The following is a 26,951-nucleotide window of genomic DNA, read 5'->3' as shown; positions in this document are numbered from 1 at the left end:
TGCAAATGCAGAAGACGCAGATTCAATCCCTTGGTCAGGAAGATCTCCTGGAGTAGGAAATGGCAACCCACTCCAGTATTCTTGCCAGAACATTTCATGGACAGAGGACCCTGGTGGGCTACAGTCCATGGGGTAGCAAAAAACTGGACACGACAGAGTACACACACACACACACACAGTGACTGGCATAGGATGTTGTCTGAGTACTTTCTTAACTAGTATAATGACAACATGACAGTCATAAGTATTTAGAAGTACATTTACATCAATAACAGTTATTTATGAATACACATTCATGTATATTGCAATATAAATGCAATAAATACTTACATTTATATTTGTATAAAATGATTATGCACATAGGATGGAACAAAAGATGAGACTTTATTTTCAGAATTGAAATATAAAGATCCTGAGAATTAAGTGACCATCTGATGTACATGGCTAGCAAAGAGAAACTAGGGCTAGATAGACCTAGGGTCTGACTCTGATTCCACTGTATTTGTCACCATACCACTCTGTTGTGAATCTGATGCCTAAACTCTCTCTTCTCTTATTCATGACTTCAGTATAAGCACTGTGTTCTGATGATGATCAGCTGTACCTGCCCCTGGGTTGGATAACACACTGAGCTACTTACAGTTAAAATGTTTAATTTATGTATCTGCCATTACATTAGTTTATGTATCTTCCATTCGTTTATAATATGAGGGATACAGATTCATATGCCATTGTTGTTCTTCAGTCATTCAGTCATGCCTGACTCTTTGTGACCCCAAAGACTGAAGCAAGCCAGGCCTCCCTGTCCTTCACTATCTCCCAAAGTTTGCTCAAACTCATGTCCATTGAGTCAGTGATGCCACCCAAACATCTCATCCTCTGTTGCCCCTTTCCCACCTGCCATCAATCTTTCTCAGGATCAGGGTCTTTTCCAATGAGTCAGCTCTTCACATCAGGTGGCCAAAGTAATGGAGCAGATTCTTATGGGGAGCTCTTAAATATTAGAAGAAGGAAATGGAAGCAGGGAGGAGACAATACAGTGATGTCAGATTACAATGCCCTGAGTTTTGGTATTTTCTGAAATTGAGCTAATCTGGAGCCACAAGAAAGTTGGATTAAGTATTTTCCAATTAAATAACACTGGGAATCGATATAACATGTTGGAGGGGAAAGATTTATAAAACTACTTACCAATAGTCTTGACATTCAGGCATAGCTGTTTTATAAGATTTTCCTCCGCAATGGGCATGGGTTTCTGGTGTTACTTAATTGGGAAACACTTTAGTTTTCTCTTCATCCTATACTCATTCAATTTTAGAAAACCAAGGGAATAACTGTGGTGGCAATTCAAGATGTCAAGCCACTGGGGAATTTATTAGAGACCAAGAAATGGATTCAAACAACATCAAATACTTCTTTTATTTTTCCCACCTCGTAAATGGCAAACAATGAAAATCTATCTAAGTCTCTTTGTTGATCACTTGAACTTAAACTGGAAAAAAAAGGGGAAACATTCTATAAGCCTTAACAAAGAGGTTATATTTATGTACAAATGAATTGAGAGCAAGGAAATTCATTAAATTCATCATTCAAATACATTTTTCACTGTTTTTACATTGATAATACCCATTTTCAATTTTAAAGGTGTTGCTATACCATAAAAAAGATTTTATCTTATTTGGGATGGATAACTTCACCATGTCTTCAAGTTTCTTGCTTGGAAGGTAGAGAAAATCATATCTGATTATTTCCTTTTCTTGATTCTACTGAGAGAGGCCAGTCTTTTAAAAGTTTCATTTTAAACAATAAAATATTGCCATAACTTATAGATTTTAAAAAAATGTCAAGGAATTATGGTGTGTTCTAATAGTTTTGGATGACAGTTGAGTTCAGTCACTCAGTCGGGTCCAACTCTTTGCGACCCCATGAACTGCAGCACTCCAGGCCTCCCTGTCCATCACCAACTCCTGGAGTCCACCCAAACCCATGTCCATCGAGTTGATGATGCCATCCAACCATCTCATCCTCTGTCATCCCCTTCTCCTCCTGCCCTCAATCTTTCTCAGCAGCAGGGTCTTTTCCAATAAATCAGCTCTTTGCATCAGATGGCCAAAGTATTGGAGTTTCAGCTTCAGCATCAGTCCTTCCAATGAACACCCAGGACTGATCTCCTTTAGGATGGACTGGTTGGATCTCCTTGCAGTCCAAGGGACTCTCAAGAGTCTTCTCCAACACCACAGTTCAAAAGCATCAATTCTTTGGCGCTCAGCTTTCTTTATAGTCCAACTCTCACATTCATACATGACCACTGGAAAAACCATAGCCTTGACTAGATGGACCTTTGTTGGCAAAGTAATGTCTCTGCTTTTTAATATGCTATCTAGATTGGTCATAACTTTCCTTCCAAGGAGTGTGTTTTAATTTCATTGCTGCAATCACCATCTGCAGTGATTTTGGTGCCCAGAAAAACAAAGTCAGCCACTGTTTCCACTGTTTCCCCATCTATTTGCCATGAAGTGATGGGACTGGATGCCATTATCTTAGTTTTCTGAATGTTGAGCTTTAAGCCACCATTTAAATAGTAATTCCCCCTCCGATATTTTCTGTATCTTTATCCTGTTGTGGTGAAATATATTTCAAGATACTGAAATATATGCTTGCTTGTTATATGTGAGGAGATGCAATTAAGGGTTTTATATTATTTTACAAAGACTATACTTTATCATTCTGAAAACATATATAGTGTGAACTAATCATGTCATTTTAAATGATGGCAACTATCTCTCTGTAAATTGTTTTGGAGAATCTGAGCAATGTTTTAAAATGTGTTCTTGCTCTAGCTGCCATCTTGCGTCCCCGCGTGTGTGCGCCCAACCTCAGCTGGTCTGCCCGAGACCACCTGAGCGCCAACCCTAGTCCCCTGCGCAGCCCCATTTCCGCTCCAACAAGATGAAAGAAACTATCAGGAACCAGGAGAAACTCGCCAAACTGCAGGCACAAGTGCGCATTGGTGGGAAAGGAACTGCTCACAGAAAGAAGAAGGTGGTTCATAGAACAGCCCCAGCAGATGACAAAAAACTTCAGTTCTCTTTAAAGAAGTTGGGGGTAAACAATATCTCTGGTACTGAAGAGGTGAATAAGTTCACAAATCAAGGAACAGTGATTCACTTTAACAACCCTAAAGTTCAGGCATCGCTGGCAGCAAACACTTTCACCATTACAGGCCACGCTGAGACAAAGCAACTGACTGAAATGCTCCCCAGCATCTTAAAGCAGCTTGGTGCCGACAGTCTGACCAGTTTAAGGAAACTGGCTGAAGCTGTGCCCAAACAATCTGTGGATGGAAAAGCACCACTTGCCACTGGAGAGGAGGATGATGATCAAGTTCCAGATCTTGTGGAGAATTTTGATGAGGCTTCCAAGAATGAAGCAAACTGAATTGAGTTAACTTCTGAAGAAGATAAATCTTGAAGAAGTTACTGGGAGCTGCTATTTTATATTATGACTGCTTTTTAAAATTTTGTTTATGGATCTGATAAAATTTAGGTCTCTAATATTTTTAAGCCTAAGCCCCTGGACACTGCAGCTCTTTTCAGTTTTTGCTCATATACAATTCATTCTTTGCAGCTAATGAAGCTGAAGAAGCCTAAGAATAAAGTTTGAGACAAAGATAAATAAAAAATAAATAAATAAATAAAATGTGCTCTTATGTGAAATAAACTGATTACTGTTACTCTAGAGATATAGTGATGATCACAGGGTAGGCTACTAACCAACACATTGTATCAGTTATGGCAGTCTCAGGATGTTCAAAAGACGTCCATCCCAGCTTTAAAATTCAAAGTTAATATTTATTGAGCACCTGCGATGTGCCAGTTCTTATGTTTATCTCATTGATCCCTATAACAACTCTATGAAGTAACTATGGTGACTATCCCTATTTTACAGAAGAGGAAATGAGGCCTGAAAAAGTAAGGTTATTACTTGTCTAAAGTGGCATTGCTTTCAAGGGACTGAAAATTCAAAATAGACAGTAGTACACTACAGAACTCTCATTTCTAACCATTGTGTGACATAGCCTCTCATGAGCAGCCACATTTCACCCTCTGACAGAATACAGGAGTCAAATATTCTATATATGAGATTATATTATGCAAAATATTTATACAGCTACTCTTCTTTTTTCATTTATTTTTATTAGTTGGAGGGTAATTACTTTACAATATTGTAGTGGGTTTTGTCATACATTGACATGAATTAGCCACGGATTTACATGTATTCCCCTTCCCGATCCCCCCTCCCACCTCCCTTTCTACCCGATCCCTCTGGGTCTTCCCAGTGCACCAGGCCCAAGCACTTGTCTCATGCACCCAACCTGGGCTGGTAATGTGTTTCACCCTAGATAATATACATGTTTCGATGCTGTTCTCTCGAAACATCCCACCCTCGCCTTCTCCAACAGAGTCCAAAAGTCTGTTCTGTACATCTGTGTCTCTTTTTCTGTTTTGCATATAGGGTTATCATTACCATCTTTCTAAATTCCATATATATGTGTTAGTATACTGTATTGGTCTTTATCTTTCTGGCTTACTTCACTCTGTATAAGGGGCTCCAGTTTCATCCATCTCATTAGAACTGGTTCAAATGAATTCTTTTTAATGGCTGAGTAATATTCCATGGTGTATATGTACCACAGCTTCCTTATCCATTCATCTGCTGATGGGCATCTAGGTTGCTTCCATGTCCTGGCTATTATAAACAGTGCTGCGATGAACACTGGGGTGCACGTGTCTCTTTCAGATCTGGTTTCCTCGGTGTGTATGCCCAGGAGTGGGATCGCTGGGTCATATGGCAGTTCTATTTCCAGTTTTTTTAAGAAATCTGCACACTGTTCTCCATAGCAGCTGTACTAGTTTGCATTCCCACCAACAGTGTAAGAAGGTTCCCTTTTCTCCACACCCTCTCCAGCATTTATTGCTTGTAGACTTTTGGATAGCAGCCATCCTGACTGGCGTATAATGGTACCTTATTGAGGTTTTGATTTGCATTTCTCTGATAATGAGTGATGTTGAGCTCTTTTCATGTGTTTGTTAGCCATCTATATGTCTTCTTTGGAGAAATGTCTGTTTAGTTCTTTGGCCCATTTTTTGATTGGGTCATTTATTTTTCTAGAATTGAGCTGCAGGAGTTGCTTGTATATTTTTGAGATTAATCCTTTGTCTGTTGCTTCGTTTGCTATTATTTTCTCCCAATCTGAGGGCTGTCTTTTCACCTTGCTTATAGTTTCCTTGGTTGTGCAAAAGCTTTTAAGTTTCATTAGGTCCCATTTGTTTATTTTTGCTTTTATTTCCAGTATTCTGGGAGGTGGGTCATAGAGGATCCTGCTGTGATTTATGTCGGAGAGTGTTTTGCCTATGTTCTCCTCTAGGAGTTTTATAGTTTCTGGTCTTACATTTAGATCGTTAATCCATTTTGAGTTTATTTTTGTGTATGGTGTTAGAAAGTGTTCTAGTTTCATTCTTTTACAAGTGGTTGACCAGTTTTCCCATATACAGCTACTCTTATGTCTTCTTTTAGGAGAAAGCAAACTCAAAAAACAGAATTGGACAAAAAAAAGATATGTTACCTAGAATGTAGCACCCAAGTCAGCGAGTGGGTCTGAGAAGTAAGAACAAGTCAGGATATATAGAGAAGGGGAGAAAAAACAGCATGAAATTATGTCATGGCCAATTATGTACCTGGAATAAAGGAAGTCAGTTTGATGTGTACATGAAGCAAACTGTAGAAAATAATGATCCCAAAAGAAGAAGGAGATCTGATGATGACTGGATGAGTTCCCTACTCTTGCCTTAATAAGTTCAATAATGGTATCTGTGGACTTCCAAACCCTTAAGCATTCTCTTTTGCCATGTCCCATTTATTATCATTAATGGTGGTTATTTTTGAACTAAGCCCTGAAAGGTATTAATAAAGTCCACCAAAGAGAGTTGCTTGTCTGTTTGGTTTATCATTCACCCTTTATTTAGAGAAGGAAAACTTCTAAAATGAGTGTTCCAGTTAGAATTGGTCTGGATTAAAGTTGCATTGTATCAATATTTGGAATCAACTGAATAGCAAGCATACAGATGCTGCTACTCTGAAATATAGAAGAGATGCTTTGATTATTTAAGAACAACAGGCTTTGAGGTAAGGTGGGAGAGAACTAGATGACGTGTGGATATTGAGCTTGATGTAATTTAATTTCACGTCTTAGTTCAGGGCAATAGTGTAGACCCAGAGGGCTGCACAAAGGAAAGGCCACTATGTTGAACATCTTTTTTGGCAGGTTGAATAATTCCTTCCATCAAATATGTCCATGTCCTAATCCTGGGAACCTATGAATGCTTCCTTACTGAAAAAGGGGGTTTTATTAATGCGACTGAGTTAAGAATCTTGCAATAGGGAGATTATCTTTGATTACCCAGGTGAGTCCAGTGTAATCAACGCAGATTCAGAGGAGAAGGATAGGTGATAATGGAAGCAGAGATTAAAGTGATGCATTTTGACATAGAAATAAGAGCCACAATTCAAGGAATACTTCTAGATGACCACTAGGTACTGAGGAAGGCAAGAAAATGGATTCTCCCTTCAAACTCTCTAGAAGGAGACAGTCCTGCTGATACTTTGATTTTAGCCCAGTGAAACTGAAACTGATTTTGGATTTCTGACCTCCAGAACCACAAGGGAATAAATCTGTGTTATTTTTAATCCGCTACATTTTAGCAATTGGTCACAGCAGAAACAGGAAACGTATACACTGTTCAAGGGGCTACCTAGTCCTTACTCCTCATCAGCCACTCTGGCCCTCTGACCAACTTTTACCAGCTCCTTAAATTGTTGTTATTCAGTCACTAAGTCATGTCCGACTCTTTGCAACCCCATGAACTACAACATGTCAGGCTTCTCTGCCTATCACTATCTCCCGGAGTTTGTTCAAACTCATGTACATTGAGTCAGTGATGCCATCCAACCATTTCATCCTCTGTTGCCCCCTTCTCGCCCTCAATTTTTCCCAGCATCAGGATATTTTCCAATGAGCCAATTCTTCATATCAGGTGGCCAAAGGATTGGAGCTTCAGTTTCCACGTCAGTCCTTCCAATGAAGCCGTATTAAATCAGCAACCCCTACTCCTGGCTCACAGATCTCTCCCAACCTAAAACTTTCCAACCTTCTAGACCTTTGCTTCTCAAAATTTGTCCTTGGATCAGCATCTCCTGAGAACTTTTTTGGGAAGCACACTCTCAGGTCCTAACTCAGACCCACTGAATCAAGTTCTCTGTGGGTGGGCCTGGTGCAACAACCCATGCAGGTGATTCTGGTGTGTGTCAAAGGATGAGCACAAGCACACTCCAGTAACTGCTTCTCTAATTCCACCCACTTTTTCTTCATTCTCCACTTTCCCTCCCCTTTCCACAGTGCTATCACCTTATCTTCACTTTCCCTCCACCTCCTTCATCCCTCCCTCATTTTTCTGTTACTTTGACTCAGCTGATTTGAGGCTTCATTCAGTGACTCAGAAGTCTAATTGCTTTTTATAGCTAGACAGGACCACAACCAGTTTTTTCTGTATGGGCTTGGTGTGGAAAAGAAAGGCAGGCAGGCAGGTGCCCAGAATTTCTAGACTAAGGTATACTTTACTCTGGATTGTGGAGTCAACAACCGCCTCCCTCACTGTGGTATAAGGTCTGAATTATGTGCTGTCTCAGACCTTATCACCCACACTGGGACTCTTGTCCAGAAAGATCACACATTTTTCTTTAGCAAGTAGCACTATAGATTTCTCTCTAGGGGCCAGATTCCCATATGCATGTGCATAGTGAGAGGAACATGCATGCAACTAGCTCAGTTGTTTTGAGAACAGTTCACAGTCAGTTACCCTGAGCACTGCTCAAGGCCCACTTCTGCTCTGTATGTTTGCTGACTTGAAGCTTAGCATCTCACTGGGTGACTATGAGTTCTCCTTGCTTCATTTTACTTTTCAATCCAACTTCATTTGCTCCCTATCTTCCAACATTTACTCAAAATAAATGATCTGCTGCTGGCTGCCTTTGTTGATTTGCAGTACTAGTGTAGTGTTGTTATTTTTACATGTGTTTTCTGTTAATATCTTCCCTCACTCTTCAGCCTTGAGCACTATCCACTAGACCTTTGAGAGCCTCATTTTTCAAAATATATAAGCAAGGTTTTGTTGTTGTGCAGTCACTAAGTATGTGTCCAACTCTGTGGCACCATGGACTGCAGCATGCCAGGCTTCCCTGTCCTTCACCAACTTCTGGAGTTTACTCAAACTCATGTCTATTGAGTCAGTGATGCCATTCAACCATCTCATCCTCTATTGTCCCTTTCTCCTCTGTCCTTCAATCTTTCCCAGCATGAGGGTCTTTCCCAATGAGTCAGCTCTTCACATCAGGTGGTCAAAGTATTGGAGCTTCAGCCTCAGCATCAGTCCTTCCAATGAATATTCAGGGTTGCTTTCCTTTCCTTCAGGACTGACTGGCTGAATCTCCTTGCTGTCCAGGGGACTCTGAAGAGTCTCCTCCAACACCACAGTTCAAAAGCATCAATTCTTTGGCCACAGCCTTCGCTATGGTCCAACTCTCACATTCATCATGACTCCTGGAAAAACCACAGCTTTGACTAGACAGACCTTTGTTGGTAAAGTGATGTCTCTGCTTAATATGTTGTCTATGTTTATCGTGTCTTTTCTTCCAAGGAGAAAACCTTTTAATTTCATGACTGCAGTCACCATCCATGGTGATTATGGAGCCCAAGAAAATAAAGAAAGGTAGCCCAACACACTATCCTTTGGTGATGAATCCTCTCTGACTTCAGCTCTCTGTTTGTTGTGAAACCCTAAATGGATTTAATAAATCTGTAGTGCTGCCAACTCTTCCCTGAAATTCACATTTTTTCAACCTGTTTCTGCTATGCCTCCCTGAATGGGCCCAGAAGGACTTTTACATGTATCCTCCCTCCTTCACACAACCTTCAGCATTCTTGACCACAAGGATGGGTTAGGAAGAAAAGGTCATTAATGAAACTCAGAAGTTGTCTTATTTCTCACTCTTCTCACTGAATCCTTTTTCAGTCATCATAACATAGGGCTTTTAGTCCTTCTCTATGTCTCTGCCTCCATATTATTCCCTTAGCTTTGATCCCCATTACCTCTTGCCTGAAGTAACGATGCACTTGACACAAGATATCCTATCTTTAGCTTTCTTCATCATCTTAATGTGAAACTGATCATTCTCCCACTTACATCTTTAAATTTTCTCATCCCTTGCTGGCTTTGGGTGAATACTGTTTACCAGATTTTTTTTATAATCTAATCTCAGCTTGGATGGTCTGAAATCTTATATCTATATCCAGCAAACTGGAATGTTTGATATATGACTGTTCTCTCCCACTGCCATACCTTGGCTCTTCCCAATGTGAGAATTACCTGTGTGTTCTCCCTCTGTCTCACCTAGAACAATCTATGCTCTTTTTTCAAAGTCCCTTAAAATTTCTTATCTTTCATTTTGTAATTTTTAATATCACCAGGTTGAAGCCACTTGTCCTGCCTTCCAATTTCCAGCACTCTCTCTATATCTATAGTTCTGATCTTATTCTGCCTTGTATTATATGTATATTAGAAAATAAGTTTCTTTAAAAAAGGAACCATGGCCCAACATCCTTTTATATTCCAATATATTGCACATTTGTAAGACTTCAATAAATCTGGACTGAATTAATTAGAAACAACAGTGCCTTTTAGGGTGCCTGCAAGGATACAATTTAGAATAGTAGTTAATATGTGCTTCCTTTTCACAAGTCATGAACATGTGGGAGTAACACATTACTTAATACAAGCAACAATAAGAAGATTAAAATGACAAATTAAAAATAGATTCCCAGAAATAACTTATGTAGAGAAGAGAGGTAGATGTTATTCCAAAAGTTACCTTGTGTCTTTTTCCTCCATGAATTGTTCTCTATACATATTCTATATTAACTGTTAGATCACCATTCAAATTTATAGGTTTAAGTTCTATAAAACTTAACCACACCTGCAACATATCTAAGTTCCTTAAAGTACAATTATTAAAATAGTTGTGCTGACTTAGATTATTGTATCCTCAGGAGATTTGCCATCTATATTAATGTAAATAAAATTGATTATCATCTTAATTCTTGGTGGATACTTAAGGATTTGAAAGCTCTAATTTAATCCCCTCAAATTGTCATCACCATCAACAGTATTTACACATTTATATCATAGCCATGGATCTGACTGTTTTACAGATATTAGCTTATACAATTCTTAAAACAGTCCAACTTTGTAGATGAGGAAAGTAACAGACATTTGAATATCACCCAATGTAGTAAAGTTACATTATAAAGCCAGCATTCAGAGATATTTTCCTGTTTGCAGAGCCCACAATCTATGAAACAGACCTAATTTACTAGAATCCCCTCTCTTCTTTGATGGCCTCTTATAATTTGTGGACTGTTCAAAGAAGTGGCATATAAGCCTGTACATGCACAAGAAAGATTAAAGCACAATTAAAACTTTTATTGGTGGACATGAAGAATCAATGAATCAAATAGACATGAATCTGCATGTTCCATCCATGTAGTATGGAAATATACATGGATTATCTTTCTCTTTACTTGCAAATACCTAGTGCTGGGAACCATATAGGGTGTAATTCTCTCTGTTAGATTTTTGCTTTTGCGTCTGCTCTTCAAAAGGAGACCCCGGGGGCTCCTGAAATGTTTACACCTGCAGCTTGAAGAAAGTGCCTCAGCCTGGATGAGTTCCTCTGAGAGATTATGCTCACCCATCTGTTTTCATAAAAGTTTAATGCCAGGCAGCAAACTCATAGATTGTTTTGTTTTAATTTAATTTTTATTTAATCTGTTAGAGATCAGACTCTGCAATCTGGTGGCAGGTGTGTAGTAACAAACACACAATGTGTTCTACCCGCACTTCCCCAAAGAACCATTTGTGATTGCACTGACTCCATACGCAGCAGTAATTGGGACTTTTACTAGGATATAGTCACTGATTCCTAGAGCTTCACATCTATTCTATAAGGAACCCAGAGGTGAAATATGCTCTACTTAAAGAGTACAGTTCTCATCACTTAACCCTGGCCAAGTACCAGCATTTCTGCCACCTCTGACTTTCTAAAATCTAGAGCCCAGGAAGATATGCCCTCCTATCACAACTTCACTGACCCCCAGCCAGTAGTGGGAAACACATGTCTTCTTGTCCTAGCAGTTAAAAACCCTCCTGGTGAGTCTCAAGGTTTTGTCCAGTGTCAACAGCCTCAGGCGTTATTTTAATAATCCTCATTGAGTATAAAAGGAGGTATTTTTACTCAATTTTTATTCTATGGAGTTCTAATTTTCAGGGAAGTTCCCTCCACATCCAAATCTCAGACTATTTTCCTTCCACTCAGCCACAGCACGTGGTGATGTGGGCAATCTTTTATTTTTTTTTTATTTTTTTTTTATCTGTGGATCAAGAAGAGTAGGGTAGCTATAACTTCCCAGCCTGGCATTGACCCTTAGTGAATAGCAAATAGTCATCTTTCTATCTGAAAGAATTTTGTCTCCTTCCAAGTAACTCCCCTTAAGGAAAAGTGAAAGATGAAGTTGATGAGACCGTTGTATACGGTTGGGATGAAGCTTTCACTTGAAAGTGATGATCCCTTGCAATTAATATTTATTAACTATCCATTATCATTACTATTTATTTTAAGCTGGATATATTTCATGCATTTGAGAAGGAAATGGCAACCCACTCCAGTGTTCTTGCCTGGAGAATCCCAGCGACGGCGGAGCCTGGTGGGCTGCTGTCTATGGGGTTGCACAGAGTCGGACACGACTGAAGTGACTTAGCAGCAGCAGCAGGGATGGTATTGGCTCAAATATGGGTTACATGGTCCTGGTTGTAAAGGTTAGAGAAATAGGTTACAACTCTGGGAGCTTTGAAAAAACAGGGCCAGTACAAACCCTATGGAGAAGAGTGAGGAGTAAGGAGGTACTAGTAAGGAGGTTCCTTCAAAAATTAAAAATAAAGTCCAGAAATCCTGCTCTTGGGCATATATCCAGAGAAAACTGTAATTCAAAAAGACGCATGCTCCCTAGTGTTCACTGCAGCACTACTGACAATAGCCAAGACATGAAAGCAACCTAAATGTCCATCAACAGAGGAATGGATAAAGAAGATATAGTTCATATATTCAATGGAATATTACCCAGCCACTAAAAGGAACAAGATAATGTTATCTGCAGCAACACAGATGGACCTACAGATTATCATACTAAGTGAAATAGACAGAGAAAGATGAATATCACATCACTCATATTTGGAATCTAATTTTTAAAATGACATATTTATTTACAAAACAGGAACAGACTGACAGATTTCAAAAACAAACTTACAGTTACAAAAAAAAAAAAAAAAAAAAAAACCACAGTGGGGAAAAATAAATTAGGAGTTTGTGGTTAACATATATATACTACTATACATAAAATAGATAACCAATAAGGACTTACTGTATAGCACAGGGAACTCTATTTACTATTATATAATAACCTATATGCAAAAAGAGTCTGAAAAAGAATATATATAGATATATATACATACATATATATCTATATATATGAATCACTTTGCTATACACCTAAAACTAACACAACATTGTAAATCAACTAAACTCCAGTAAAATTAAAAAAAAATAGTTCTAAGAAAAGGAGGCCACCAATACTGATACTGGATACTGGTGGGATAAGGGGGTAGAGAAAGTCAAGGAAACAAAGCAACTCATTGTTCTAATGTGCACATCTTTAGTATGCATTAGGATGGCCTCATGAGTTTGATAAAACACAGGTTGCTGAGTCCAACTCATAAAGTTTCTGACTCAGCAGATCTGGGGTGGAACCCAATAATTTTCTTTTCTAACAAGTTCCCAGGTGATACCCTTGCTCTCTGCCAGGGCCCACACTATTCCAGTGATTCTCAAGTCTAGTTCCACACTAGAATCATCTGGGAAACATTTGGATAATGCAGATAATTGGGTCCTATCACAGACCAGTTAAATCACAATCCCCATATCTGGTCCTAGGAACCCGGTGTTTTATAAATTTCCTTGGGTGATTATAAAGTGTACCAAAGTTTGAGAACCACCCTTATGGCCTCATGGAATAGTCCATGGAATTCTCCAAGCCAGAATACTGGAGTGGGTAGCTGTTCCCTTTTCCAGGGGATATTCCCAACCCAGGGATCAAACAACCCAGGTCTCCTGCGTTGCAGATAGATTCTTTACCAGATGAGCCGCCAGAGAAGCCCACCATAAAGTCATGTGAGTTCAACTCACCGCTAGACTTGTTCTCACCTTATTCCTTACGTTTCCACGAATAGACTGTGACGCTTTCCTTAACTTTGGAAATTAGCTTGCCCAGGACCCACTCTAGTAAATTTCTCAACTTCTCAGCTTTAGACAAGAAATTTAGTGGAACATAAAATTCCACTTGATATGCTCGTAACATGGTTTTCTTATGGTGTTTTGTGCAATGGGCAGTGTAAAAAGAAGGAAATCCCTCTTAGGAAGGATCTATTCCTGCCTCTTCCCCTTCTATACTCTTTCCACTACAGAGATTCACGTTATTTGAGCTCAGTGCTGGATCTGACAGAGGTCAAGCAAAGATACTGAGGTTACTGCCGTGTGATATAGAGAGGGTGACAGCCCCCTTCCCAGAAAACATTCATACCCTTTCAGCAGCAAAGAGCATCTGCTTATTGCTCTGTACTGAAGAGACACTTCGAGTTAGGATTTTGCCTGAATTAATTGGCAATTCCATTATTTCTGCTGAAAATAATGGCTTGTTGTGGCAGTGGGACTCACCTAGAGAGAGCACGCCACAGCAGCGTAATCAACCATGCACCAGCACTCACTGCGGTTTTTACTCCACTGTAGCTATTCACTGCTTCTCACCTCCTCGAATAGTACATCTCCTCCATTACAGGCAGATTCTTGACCATCTGGGCCACCAGGGAAGCCCACAGTAGGTCTTTACAATGGAAACAGGCAGGTGGTAACTTAGGCAATGCTCCTTGCATATTTTCAAATGAGATGAGAAATTCCCTCATCCTGAGCATGCGGGTGGTCAGCTAAAATGCAAAATAACACATGTAGTCCAAAGGATTTTGGGAGAGTATTTTCTACAGAAGCTTAGAAGTCAGAAGTTAGAGGACTACAGAGCTTCCGGGGAAAGACGATTTCTGAGACCTCCTAACTCCCTGGCTGATTAGGCAAGATTTATCTAGGTTGAACTACACATGCCCTGAATTCATTTGGGGCACCTACAGGACTTGAATTTTTTTGACTCTATGTCTGTCAGCCTCTGATGTCTTGACACAGCATTCTCACTTATATTACAAAGAAGCTGGAGGTAGAAAGAGAAGCAAGCCTCATTGCAATGATTTTCTCTTATTTTTTTCCCAGGCTATTTGGAATTTTGTATAAACGAGAGTTTTGCAAACCTGTAACTCTTGACATTTGGAGCTGTATAAATTTTTCATTTGGTCGTTTGCCCCATGCATTGTAAGACATTTAGAAAGATCCCTGGTCTCGACTCATTAGTTGCCAGTGGCAGACAATCCCTACCCCCCTGCCAGTTTTGACAGCCAAAAATGTTTCTGGGATGGGAGGGGATAGACAATGGAAGATTGCCACTGCTGTGAACCACTGGTCTAAGACACATCACCTAGGCTACGCTCAAGGTTCAAAATGTACGTGACAGTGCAGCTGGTATGGATGTATTCGTGTTCTGTGCTTTCTTTACATTTCTACATACAAAATTCTCTATGTTTCTATATTTCACTGGCTTTCGTATTAAATGTATGTGCCTTATTTTATTAACGATTTACACCTTGTATACTCACACACAGATACAGTTCTCACATTCATAATGCTTTCAAATGGTCCAGTCTATGTTTTGTTCAATTCACAGAGGCTTGTGCACCCACCCAAAGAGTGCAACTTTCTTCCAATTTCAAAAAAAGAAGCTTTCAGCTTCATTATTATCATTTGCCATTTATTCAAGTGAAAGAGAGAAACTAAGTAATTGAACTGACAAGTAAGATTTTTTGATTTGTGGTTTTATATTTTTAAATAAAGACCTAGGATTAAGTGTAAGATAATTTTTATTTTCATTTGATTATTTCTTGCTTAGATATAAAATTTTCTTGCACAGCTCTTTCACTTTCTAGCTCTTTATCTTACCTTATATTGTATGGAAGAGAGTTGAATGCAAGTGGGACTTATTAAAGAGCTGGCCTTAACTTTGAAGACACTGGGACTGATGGGTCAACTGCTAGCCCCTAGTGGTAAAGCATCTGCCTACAATGCAGGAGACCTGGGTTCAATCCCTGGGTTGGGAAGATCTCCTGGAGAAGGAAATGGCAACCCACTCCATCATTGCTGCCTGGAAAATCCCATAGACGGAGGAGCCTGGTAGGCTACAGTCCATGGGGTTGCAAAGAGTCGGACACGACTGAGTGACTTCATTTATAGTCTGACTTAAAAGCCCCAGCTTCTGGGGACCCATGTGTTGATCAAGCTATACAGACAAGCCAAAGCAGATTTTTTCTCTCTTATTTCTTTTTGATCAGAGTTGCCTGTTCCAGAGTGTCATTTATTGCTGCCTTGTGACACCCTTCCTTAATCTCTCATCCTCAGTGGAAATACCAATCAACAACCACTAAAAATTATATAACTCTAAAAATTAATTTCAAGCTTTAAAATCATCTGTTGAACTTTCATTTTAAAAGCTGCAGTTTTCTAAAAAGAGCTATTGCAGGGGTAAAAATCTTCTCTTTTTGAAGAGTTTTTCTTCTTTTTTTTAATAACCCAAGTGAAAATATTGCCAGCAGTCTCTAAGTTCTTCAGCAAATATAATTTCATTTCTCAACCTTAGCTAAAAACTAGAAATGAAGAAAATGTATATTTACCTTCTTCCATTGGTATCATAGACCAACAGAATTTTCACTTTGAGAAATGTCAAACTGCTTTAATTCTTCATTGCGTATTTTCATTTACAAATCTTCTATTTATTTGCTTATGTTTCTTTCCTTTCTTTGGCTAGATGTCTGTAAGCTTTAAGTTTTGTATTTACCTACTTAGTCATAAATCTTTTTCTTTGTTTTCTTTTTTCACTTTTAGTACTTCACTGGTGCATTTTACCATTTTTAGTTGGGAAAATGAACAAAGCTTTGGTAGATTGTGTCAGCCTTCTGTTAAATTTTAATTTATGGAGTAACTTTGAGACTTGAAACAAGGTAATTGGCAGAGTAGTGAACGCTGTGGGAAATGTTTTACATGAATAAAAAAGGGAAAGTTAGTTAACAAATATTTACTTAACAACTGCTGTGCTCAGAAGCCCGTGTTCAAAAGCTCAATGGACAGAAAGGCAGTGGAAAGAAAAGAGAAGTGCTGAGAGGCTTACTCCACTGGTGGGGGAATGGGGACAAAAATTGTGGGAAAATGATTTATAAATCGCCATAACCAAAATCAAAGTTACTTAAGACAAGCTGGAATAAAATGACTGAATAAAATGACCAAATAAAATTGCAGGGCGAGTATGTATCAGCTTTATTTTCATACACTTGTATTCAGAACATGACTTCATTATCTAATGGCCACGTGAACTTGAGAAATTTACTTGTACTCTGGAAACATCATTTTCCCATAAGCAAAATGGGCTGAATTTTTTATGTAGCAGGGTCAGGGATAATGTCTATAAAGTACTTTGCACAGTATCGGGCACATGCATACACATCGAGAACATGCTAACCAGTGTGATGACAGTCACAGTAGTTGTAACTACAATCACTACTATTGGTGCCGATATTCCAAGCATCATGACTACTTTCATTACTACAATTATGATTTTAATTGATCTGTTGCTCCATTCATTGCCCATCCATTTGAAAGGAAGTATAAAAATTCATTTTTGGCTAAGCGATACACAAGTGCACATATGTGTTTAAATTTCAACAAAGAGCCAATTTGAAGATTTAATTTTACAGGGCTACATTTCAGAATTCTAGAAATCCTACTTAAGTAAGTAGTCTAGCTTTCTCAGTAAAGAGAATATAAAGAAAGCCAATACAGAAAACCAAAGTGATCTTGTTGCGGGTGCAATGCAGATAGCAGTTGGCAGCATCCCGCTTGTAGGATCACTGAGTTGTTTCAAGAGCCCCAGGACCGATGCTCCTGCCTTGCCATTGGGTGAGGTGGAGAACCATGAGGAGAATGCCTCCAGGGTAAAGGCTGGCTTACAGACTCAATGCAGAGTGGAACTGCCAGTCAACTAAGAAGAGCCAACATGAAAGTACCTGAGTGCAGCAAAGCTTGAAGTGAGGGCTCTCGACTTGGCAGAATCAGAAATGAAAATTTATAGTTGATCAGGAATTAAAACCCATTGTTTAAACAGAATCTTTACATTTCCAGTGTCTAAAATAATTTTATCTATTTTGCAGCATACTCCAAATTTAGTGTCATGGCACCTAAAAAGGTAGGTGAGTCTATGCACCCTTGTCCCAACCCACTGATGCCAGATATGATTCAGAGTTTAGAGTTTTTAGGGTTTTTTGAATGGTGATATATTAATAATACTTTTCATGTAACTTATTCAACATCCCTATAAGTTCTGTGGCAGGGATTGGGTGGGAGAGGGATAATGACTAACAAGAGTTTCACATAAATGCAGCTCAGCCCTTAAAAATTACCAAGAGGAGAAAGTTGGGGAGGGAGGGAGGAAAGAAAGCAGCCAGAGTGAGGGAGAAAATGAGAACTCAGTTTTCAGATTTTGGAGTATTTCAAATTAAAATTTGTTACTTACAGAATATTGTATGGAATATCGAGCAACATTTAAATGTTTAGAGAAATTTTATCCTAACTGTGTGCCTTTGCCAGGAGAATTCCATAGACAGGGAAGCTTGGTGGGCTACAGTCTGCAGGGTTGCAAAGGCTCAGACACAACGGAGCAACTAACACTTCCACTTTCAATGATAAAATATACATACACAATAACCAAAATAAATGAATAAATAAAACTCCTCTCACCTTTGAAAGGAGAGAATTTACTCTTTCAGGGTTTATCTTCTAGATTATATATTGGCCATCCTTCTTCTGTTAATATGTGTTTTTTAAGTTATGAAAACTTCAGTTGTGAAACATTTTTCAGAGAACTTACAGTTTCTTAAAAACAACAGTCACCATTATTGAATACTTAGAATGCACCATGCTCTGTGTTAAGTACTTTACAGAAACTATCTTAAGTATCTCATAAGTATCTTGTAAGGAAGGAATTGTAGTTTTGCGCATTTACTAATAAGAGAATAGAGTTTGGGAACGGCTACTGTACCAAGATCATATAGCTGAATCCAGCACAGAATTTTAAAATAAATCTTCATCAACAACATATTTAACTGCTTCTCTAGTGCCCCTATAACTAATCTCTGATTTCCCTTAAATGAATAAGAAAAAAATCTTGTTATGTGAATTTCTTCTTAGGAAGACCAGTTTCAGCCTCTTCTTTATGTTGATTTTTGTCTTGTTTTGCATTTAAAACCTGGCTTTTTCTAAACCTCACCCTCAAATCCTGAAGTTGCTTTCATCTCACAAGAATCCAAGGAATTTAATGGTTCTAGAACATTGCTTCTAGTTATTCTAAAACATCTAGTCACTGAATGACTCTCAAGCAGAAAGAGTTACACAAAACATCTTAGATATATATGATGGACCCAGCCTACTTGAATGTCTGATTTTGCAAGAGCAGCAATCAACACCATATTACTCACATAATATTGTACCCTTGATCCATATTGGAAAGGGTATTGTATTAGCCCTTTTCCATCCTGGAGAGTTGAACTGTTTGTCTTCACCAGAAGAGACATATTTTTAAACTGGTCATCTCCTTTATGTCTGCCACTCTTCTGTCAACATCATTTTCTATGAAATTGCAGAATAACTTATCATCATAATAACCAATATTCCATATGCTCGAACCAAGGAAATCACCATGAACGATGTAAGGCATTGGGTACCATTTCTCTCGAAGGCAGAATACAAGCATAAAAAAAAATGTAGGTCTCATTATTCTAGATAAAGATATACTTACAATGTTAAAAAAATTTTTTTTTCTGCTTTATTTTTACTTGCTGGACTTCACTGACTTAAAAACAGCCATACTCAAGGGGAAAAAAAAGAAAAACAAAACTCTTCCACCATGAGGAAAAAAAAAAAAGATTCCACTGAAATGAAGCTGAAGATGACATTGCCCCTAGCCAGGTTCTCTGCCATTTCCTTCTTCAGGGCATCTCCCTGACCCAGGGATCAAGCCCGTGTCTCCTTTTTCTCCTGCATTACAGGCAGATTCTTCACCCGCTGAGCCATCAGGGAAGCCTCTCTCAAACAGAATATACAGACAAAATTGATGGGAGAATGTACAGTACTACACAGGGTGGTTGATTCCCTTCACCAATGGATTTAGGCTTGCTGTTACACAGCAGGAGCAAGAAAGACTGCAATGGATCTTAGAAGAACCCCATAGACATTAATACTGCTTTGTTCAGGGATACATTTTAATGGAAGACTACAGGAATCCCGTATGTACAAAGTCATCAAAAGCTCACTTTCCTCAGGAAAATTTCCAGTTGATGTACTTGCTGAGGGCAATTTGAATGTGGAGTCCGGAGTGGCAAAAGGTTACTGGAAGTACTAATTATGCCCTTGGGGCCAGTTACAGAAACAAGAACTTTGACTCTGACCTTTTTGTGGTTTGTTTTGGTGTTCTCCCTGTATATACATCTAGTTAAAATAGTCATCTTTTTCAACTAATTTTCCTCTTCATTCTTCCTTTGTGCCATTATTTGACATATGACAGCATACTAATGACAGACTGTACAATATATTTCACAGGTTATAGAACACTAAGACAGAATCATTATAGTGGCCATAAGAATATGCAACATACATTCCCAAGCATGGGGACTGTAACTAACCAGCGTCCTCAGTTGCTGTGTTCTGAAATCCAAAACTGCATTTGTGCTGAGGCTATACTTTGCATGGACTGTCCCAAGCCAGTGACAGCTATGGCAGCAATATTAAATAGGCCCTTTCGGAGGAGACACGGGTCTCCTCTAAGGCAGAAATTCATCTCAGGACTCCTCAATAGCTCTGGTGAACTTTCTGCAGACTGCACATCAGTTCAGGGTGCCTCCACCCAACCTTCCTTCCCTCTTTCCTTCAATGGATGGGGAGTTGGAAGTTAACTATGACCCCTTCTCCTAATCATTCCTAACCTCTCCCAGTTGTCTCACTCATTTTACAGGAGTTTTCTGGAAACTTCTTGCATTTTACACCCTGAATGATACAGTATGCCTGAAATCAATGCATATTTAATCCCATCTTATACTCTGCCTTCCAGACTACTATAATCATCATAGAGTAAGTAGGATAAACATGGTACAGAGATTCTGGATTTAGAAGTGGATGCAATAACTGATGAATTTTGGGGCTAACTGTTTTTTGTTTGTTTTGGCTGCATCACATGTCATGTGGGATCTAGTTCCCTGACCAGGGATCCAACCTGTGTCCCCTGCACTGGAATTGCAGTCTAAACCACTAGACCACCAGGTAAGTTTTCTCTGGGCTAATATTTTTTATAAGAAACTTAGAGAGTACTATGAAGAATGATACATTAAGTTACAAAAGAATTGCCTTCTCTTTTGTCTCCTTTAAGAACCAGAGTTGGAAAGAAAGCTGTGCAGCTAGCCAAAATGGCATACTTTACAGATGACTGCCAGCATCTTTAACCTCTTTTCCCTATGTCTGAGTCAATCATCAGCAATGTTCAGGTTTTGACATTGGTGGTATCAGCACTGCATGTGTGCATGTGCTAAGAAACAGCATCACAAGAATTTTCAATTATTTATCAGCAGCATGGTTGATACTCTTCTTACAGTTTAGCCATTCTAGCACCCTGATTGTGCAAGCTTAGTCATTATTTCTTTGCCTCAAACTTCCATCATTCAATTCAGCTCAGTTCAGCCACTCAGTCATGTCCGACTCTTTGCGACCCCATGGACTGCAGCACGCCAGGCCTCCCTGTCCATCACCAACTCTGGGAGTTGACCCAAACTCATATCCATTGAGTAGGTGATGCTATCCAACAATCTCATCCTGTGTTGTCCCCTTCTCCTCCTGCTTTCAATCTTTCCCAGCATCAGGGTCTTTTCCAATGAGTCAGCTCTTCACAGCAGGTGACCAAAGTATTGGAGTTTCAGCGTCAACTTCAGTCCTTCCAATGAACACTCAGGACTGATCTCCTTTAGGATGAACTGGTTGAATCTCCTTGTAGTCCAAGGGACTCTAAAGAGACTTATCCAACACCACAGTTCAAAAGCATCAATTCTCCAGTGCTCGGCTTTCTTTAGAGTCCAACTCTCACATCCATACATGACAACTGGAAAAAGATAGCCTCGACTAGACAGACCTTTGTTGGCAAAGTAATGTCTCTGCTTTTTAATATGCTGTCTAGGTTGGTCATAACTTTCCTTCCAAGATGTAAGTGTCTTTTAATTTCTGGGCTGCAGTCACCATCTGCAGTGATTTTGGAGCCCCCCAAAATAAAATCTGTCACTGTTTCCACTCTTTCCTCATCTATTTGCCATAAAGTGATGGGAGCAGATGCCATGATCTTAGTTTTCTGAATGTGGAGTTTTAAGCCAACTTTTTCACTCTCCTCTTTCACTTTCATCAAGAGGCTCTTTAGTTCTTCTTCACTTTCTGCCATAAGGGTGGTGTCATCTGCATGTCTCAGGTTATTGATATTTCTCCTGGCAATCTTGATTTCAGTTTGTGCTTCATCCAGCTCAGTGTTTCTCATGATGTACTCTGCATATAAGTTAAATAAGCAGGGTGACAATATACAGCCTTGATGTACTTCTTTTCCTATTTGGAACCAGTCTGTTGTTCCATGTCCAGTTTTAACTGTTGCTTCCTGACCTGCATACAGGTTTCTCAAGAGGCAGGTCAGATGGTCTGGTATTCCCATCTCTTTCAGAATTCTCCACAATTTATTGTGATCCACAGTCAAAGGCTTTGGCATAGTCAATAAGGTAGAGATAGGTTTTTCAGGAACTCTCTTGCTTTTTTGATCACCCAGCAGATGTTGGCAATTTGATCTCTGGTTCCTGTGCCTTTTCTAAAACCAACTTGAACATCTGGAAATTCACAGTTCACATTTTGTTGAAGCCTGGCTTGGAGAATTCTGAGCATTATTTTACTAGCGTGTGCTGCTTCTGCTGCTGCTAAGTCGCTTCAGTCATGTCCGACTCTGTGCGACCCCATAGAGAGCAGCCCACCAGGCTCCCTGGTCCCTGGGATTCTCCAGGCAAGAATATTGGAGTGGGTTGCCATTTCCTTCTCCAATGCATGAAAGTGAAAAGTGAAAGGGAAGTCACTCAGCTGTGTCCGATTGTTAGTGAACCCATGGACTGCAGCCGACCAGGCTCCTCCATCCATGGGATTTCCCAGGCAAGAGTACTGGGGTAGGGTACCATTGCCTTCTCCGTTAGATAAGTGCAATTGTGTGGCAGTTTGAGCATTCTTTGGCATCGCCTTTCTTTGGGATTGGAATGAAAACTGACCTTTTCCAGTCCTGTGGCCACTGCTGAGTTTTCCACATTTGCTGGCATACTGGGTGCAATACTTTCACAGCATCATCCTTCAGGATTTGAAATAGCTCAACTGGAATTCCATCACCTCCACTAGCCTTGTTTGGAATGATGCTTCCTAAGGCCCACTTGAGTTCATATTCCAGGATATCTGGCTCTAGGTGAGTGATCACACCATCATGATTATCTGGGTCTTAAAGATCTTTTTTGTGCAGTTCTTGTGTGTATTCTTGCCTCCTCTTCTTAATATCTTCTGCTTCTGTTAGGTCCATACCATTTCTGTTCTTTATTGAGCCCATCTTTGCATGAAATGTTCCCTTGGTATCTCTAATTTTCTTGAAGAGATCTCTAGTCTTTCCCATTCTGTTGTTTTCCTCTATTTCTTTGCATTGATTGCTGAGGAAGACTTTCTTACCTCTCCTTGCTATTCTTTGGAACTCTGCATTCAAATGGGTATATCTTTTCTTTGCTCCCTTGCCTTTCACTTCTCTTCTTCTTTTTTTTTTTTTTTAATTAATTTATTTATTTTTTTTTTACTTTTTTTTTTTTATTTATTAATTTTTTTTATTAGTTGGAGGCCAATCACTTCACAACATTTCAGTGGGTTTTGTCATACATTGATATGAATCAGCCATGGATTTACACGTATTCCCCATCCCGATCCCCCCTCCCACCTCCCTCTCCACCCGATTCCCCCAGGTCCTCCCAGTGCACCAGGCTGGAGCACTTGTCTCATGCATCCCACCTGGGCTGGTGATCTGTTTCACCATAGATAGTATACATGCTGTTCTTTTGAAATATCCCACCCTCATATTCTCCCACAGAGTTCAAAAGTCTGTTCTGTATTTCTGTGTCTCTTTTTCTGTTTTGCATATAGGGTTATCGTTACCATCTTTCTAAATTCCATATATATGTGTTAGTATGCTGTAATGTTCTTTATCTTTCTGGCTTACTTCACTCTGTATAAGGGGCTCCAGCTTCATCCATCTCATTAGGACTGGTTCAAATGAATTCTTTTTCATGGCTGAGTAATATTCCATGGTGTATATGTACCACAGCTTCCTTATCCATTCATCTGCTGATGGGCATCTAGGTTGCTTCCATGTCCTGGCTATTATAAACAGTGCTGTGATGAACATTGGGGTGCACATGTCTCTTTCAGATCTGGTTTCCTCAGTGTGTATGCCCAGATGTGGGATTGCTGGGTCATATGGCAGTTCTATTTCCAGTTTTTTAAGAAATCTCCACACTGTTTTCCATAGCGGCTGTACTAGTTTGCATTCCCACCAACAGTGTAAGAGGGTTCCCTTTTCTCCACACCCTCTCCAGCATTTATTGCTTGTAGACTTTTGGATAGCAGCCATCCTGACTGGCGTGTAATGGTACCTCATTGTGGTTTTGATTTGCATTTTTCTAATAATGAGTGATGTTGAGCATCTTTTCATGTGTTTGTTAGCCATCTGTATGTCTTCTTTGGAGAAATGTCTGTTTAGTTCTTTGGCCCATTTTTTGATTGGGTCATTTATTTTTCTGGAATTGAGCTTCAGGAGTTGCTTGTATATTTTTGAGATTAATCCTTTGTCTGTTTCTTCATTTGCTATTATTTTCTCCCAATCTGAGGGCTGTCTTTTCACCTTACTTATAGTTTCCTTTGTAGTGCAAAAGCTTTTAAGTTTCATTAGGTCCCATTTGTTTAGTTTTGCTTTTATTTCCAATATTCTGGGAGGTGGGTCATAGAGGATCTTGCTGTGATTTATGTCGGAGAGTGTTTTGCCTATGTTCTCCTCTAGGAGTTTTATAGTTTCTGGTCTGACATTTAGATCTTTAATCCATTTTGAGTTTATTTTTGTGTATGGTGTTATTGCAACAAAAAGAATAAAATACTTAGGAGTATATCTACCTAAAGAAACAAAAGACCTATACATAGAAAACTATAAAACACTGATGAAAGAAATCAAAGAGGACACAAACAGATGGAGAAACATACCGTGTTCATGGATTGGAAGAATCAATATTGTCAAAATGGCTATTCTACCCAAAGCAGTCTATAGATTCAATGCAATCCCTATCAAGCTACCAACGGTATTTTTCACAGAACTAGACCAAAGAATTTCACAATTTGTATGGAAATACAAAAAACCTCGAATAGCCAAAGTAATCTTGAGAAAGAAGAATGGAACTGGAGGAATCAACCTGCCTGACTTCAGACTCTACTACAAAGCCACAGTCATCAAGACAGTATGGTACTGGCACAAAGACAGAAATATAGATCAATGGAACAGAATAGAAAGCCCAGAGATAAATCCACGAACCTATGGACACCTTATCTTTGACAAAGGAGGCAAGGATATACAATGGAAAAAAGACAACCTCTTTAACAAGTGGTGCTGGGAAAACTGGTCAATCGCTTCTCTTCTTTACACAGCTATTTGTAAGGCCTGCTCAGACAGCCATTTTGCTTTTTTGCATTTCTTTTCTTGGGGATGATCTTAATCTCTGTCTCCTGTACAATGTCATGAATCTCTGTCCATAGCTCATCAGGTTCTCTGTCTATCAGATATAATCCCTTAAATCTACTTTCCACTTCCACTGTATAATCGTAAGGGATTTGATTTAGGTCATACCTGAATGGACTAGTGGTTTTCCCTTCTTTCTTCAACTTAAGTCTGAATTTGGCAATAAGGAGTTCATGATCTGAGCCATAGTCAGCTCGCAGTCTTGTTTTTGCTGACTGTGGCCCCCTCACAGCCACATTTGCCTCATTGCCCCCTCTCCTGAATTTGGACATGGGGTATCTTTTCACAGCCCCTGCTCCTGACCTTGGATGTGGGGTATCTCTCTCGGCCGCTCCAGCCCCACACAGCCGCCGCTCTGTTATTTGTAAATTAGAACCCTGACTATATCCTTCCAGGTTTTTATGGAAAATAGGTTATGCATTCAATAGGATAACTGAGGGTAGTTTAAGGAAATGCTATTGATAAAGTTGTGGGCAGTATCAAGAGAAAACTGCTGATACAAAGGACAGTGACGTACTCTGCAGATAACCATAGCAGGGAGTTATAACCCTTAGTCTTCTGAGGAAGACAGAATAGGAAACATCTCCAGTACCGTGAACAAGAGCTATAGCTATTGGAGATGGCTACAAGGAGCCTGATCTTTGGTGGAGGAATATAGACAAGGAAACTCATAACCCATTGTCCTATTGGTACCTTCCATTGGGTAAACTCAACTGAAAGCTATTAAGGTGAGTGAGCCTGTTGATGTCCTCCATAAAAACTAGCAACCCAGGGTGGACAGAAGGGTGAAAATGGTAGAGATATAAAGGAAAATAGCATACCCAGTACACTGACTGATAGAGAGTGGCAAATGTTATTGCTTCAAGTTTAGCTTAATTTTAAATGTTAATAAGGCATTTGAAAACAAAATCCTCTAGCAGCACAGATATCATTGATTGATAATGAAATGGGCTTTTAAAAAAAATCATGCATACTTTATATCAGAATTCAGAAAGATTAATGATGTTATTAATTTATCTTTAATTTTGAAAAATATTTTTGCTGAATATAAAATTCTGGACTATCTGTTTCTATAGCAAGATAAAGATGTCATTCTTTTGTCTTTCAGTCTTCATGATTTCTGAGAAATCAACTATCATTCATATTGCTTTTCTCCTGTATGTAATATATCATTTTTCTTCATGGTAGCTTTCAATATCTTCTGTTTATCTTTGGTTTTCAGTATATATAAAATATATATTGACACACACACACACACACATATATATATACATATAAAATTCAGTTTTAAAGTTGTTTTTGGCAGAAACACTTACCCAAGCATCCAAGCCAAATTATTTTTTTTATGGCAGAAGTGGAATTTACATATATTTTGTAAGAATAAAAATTTTTGCCAAAAATGCTAGAAGTTGCTCCAATATTGTTTTTGAATAAATCACCCTCTTTAAACTAGAATTGTATCAGATAAATAAAAAGAAAAAAAAACTTATCTGACTCCCTTTTTAATCTCTAAACTTTGCCATTGGTATACTAATTGGCTATACTCTTTTAATTACTGTCACTGTATAATTTTTTTAACATTTAATGCTTGATATCATGACTATTTTATTAATTTATATATACTGTATATTTCTTCACAAATTTGTTTCTAGATGGT

General features: G+C 39.0%; 1 protein-coding gene across 2 annotated transcripts; it reads left to right on the top strand.

Annotated features, from left to right (window-relative positions):
* Positions 1-2,835: 2,835 nt before the first annotated feature.
* LOC133070756 (transcription factor BTF3-like) lies at positions 2,836-3,680 on the top strand. 2 transcript variants are annotated; one of them, XM_061163160.1, is made up of 2 exons: positions 2,836-3,334; positions 3,392-3,680. In XM_061163160.1, the coding sequence occupies exons 1-2, from the start codon at positions 2,950-2,952 to the stop codon at positions 3,436-3,438; spliced, it is 432 nt and encodes a 143-aa protein (XP_061019143.1). In that variant the 5' UTR covers positions 2,836-2,949; the 3' UTR covers positions 3,439-3,680. The 2 variants fall into 2 exon arrangements, with proteins under 2 accessions (XP_061019143.1, XP_061019142.1); XM_061163159.1 differs by having other exon boundaries at positions 2,836-3,680.
* The last annotated feature ends 23,271 nt before the right edge of the window (positions 3,681-26,951 follow it).

Source organism: Dama dama, chromosome 15 (assembly GCF_033118175.1).
Source record: "Dama dama isolate Ldn47 chromosome 15, ASM3311817v1, whole genome shotgun sequence".
Taxonomy (NCBI): Eukaryota; Metazoa; Chordata; class Mammalia; order Artiodactyla; family Cervidae; genus Dama; species Dama dama.
Note: the sequence above shows the minus strand (reverse complement) of the source record. Positions and strands in the feature narration are given on the sequence as shown.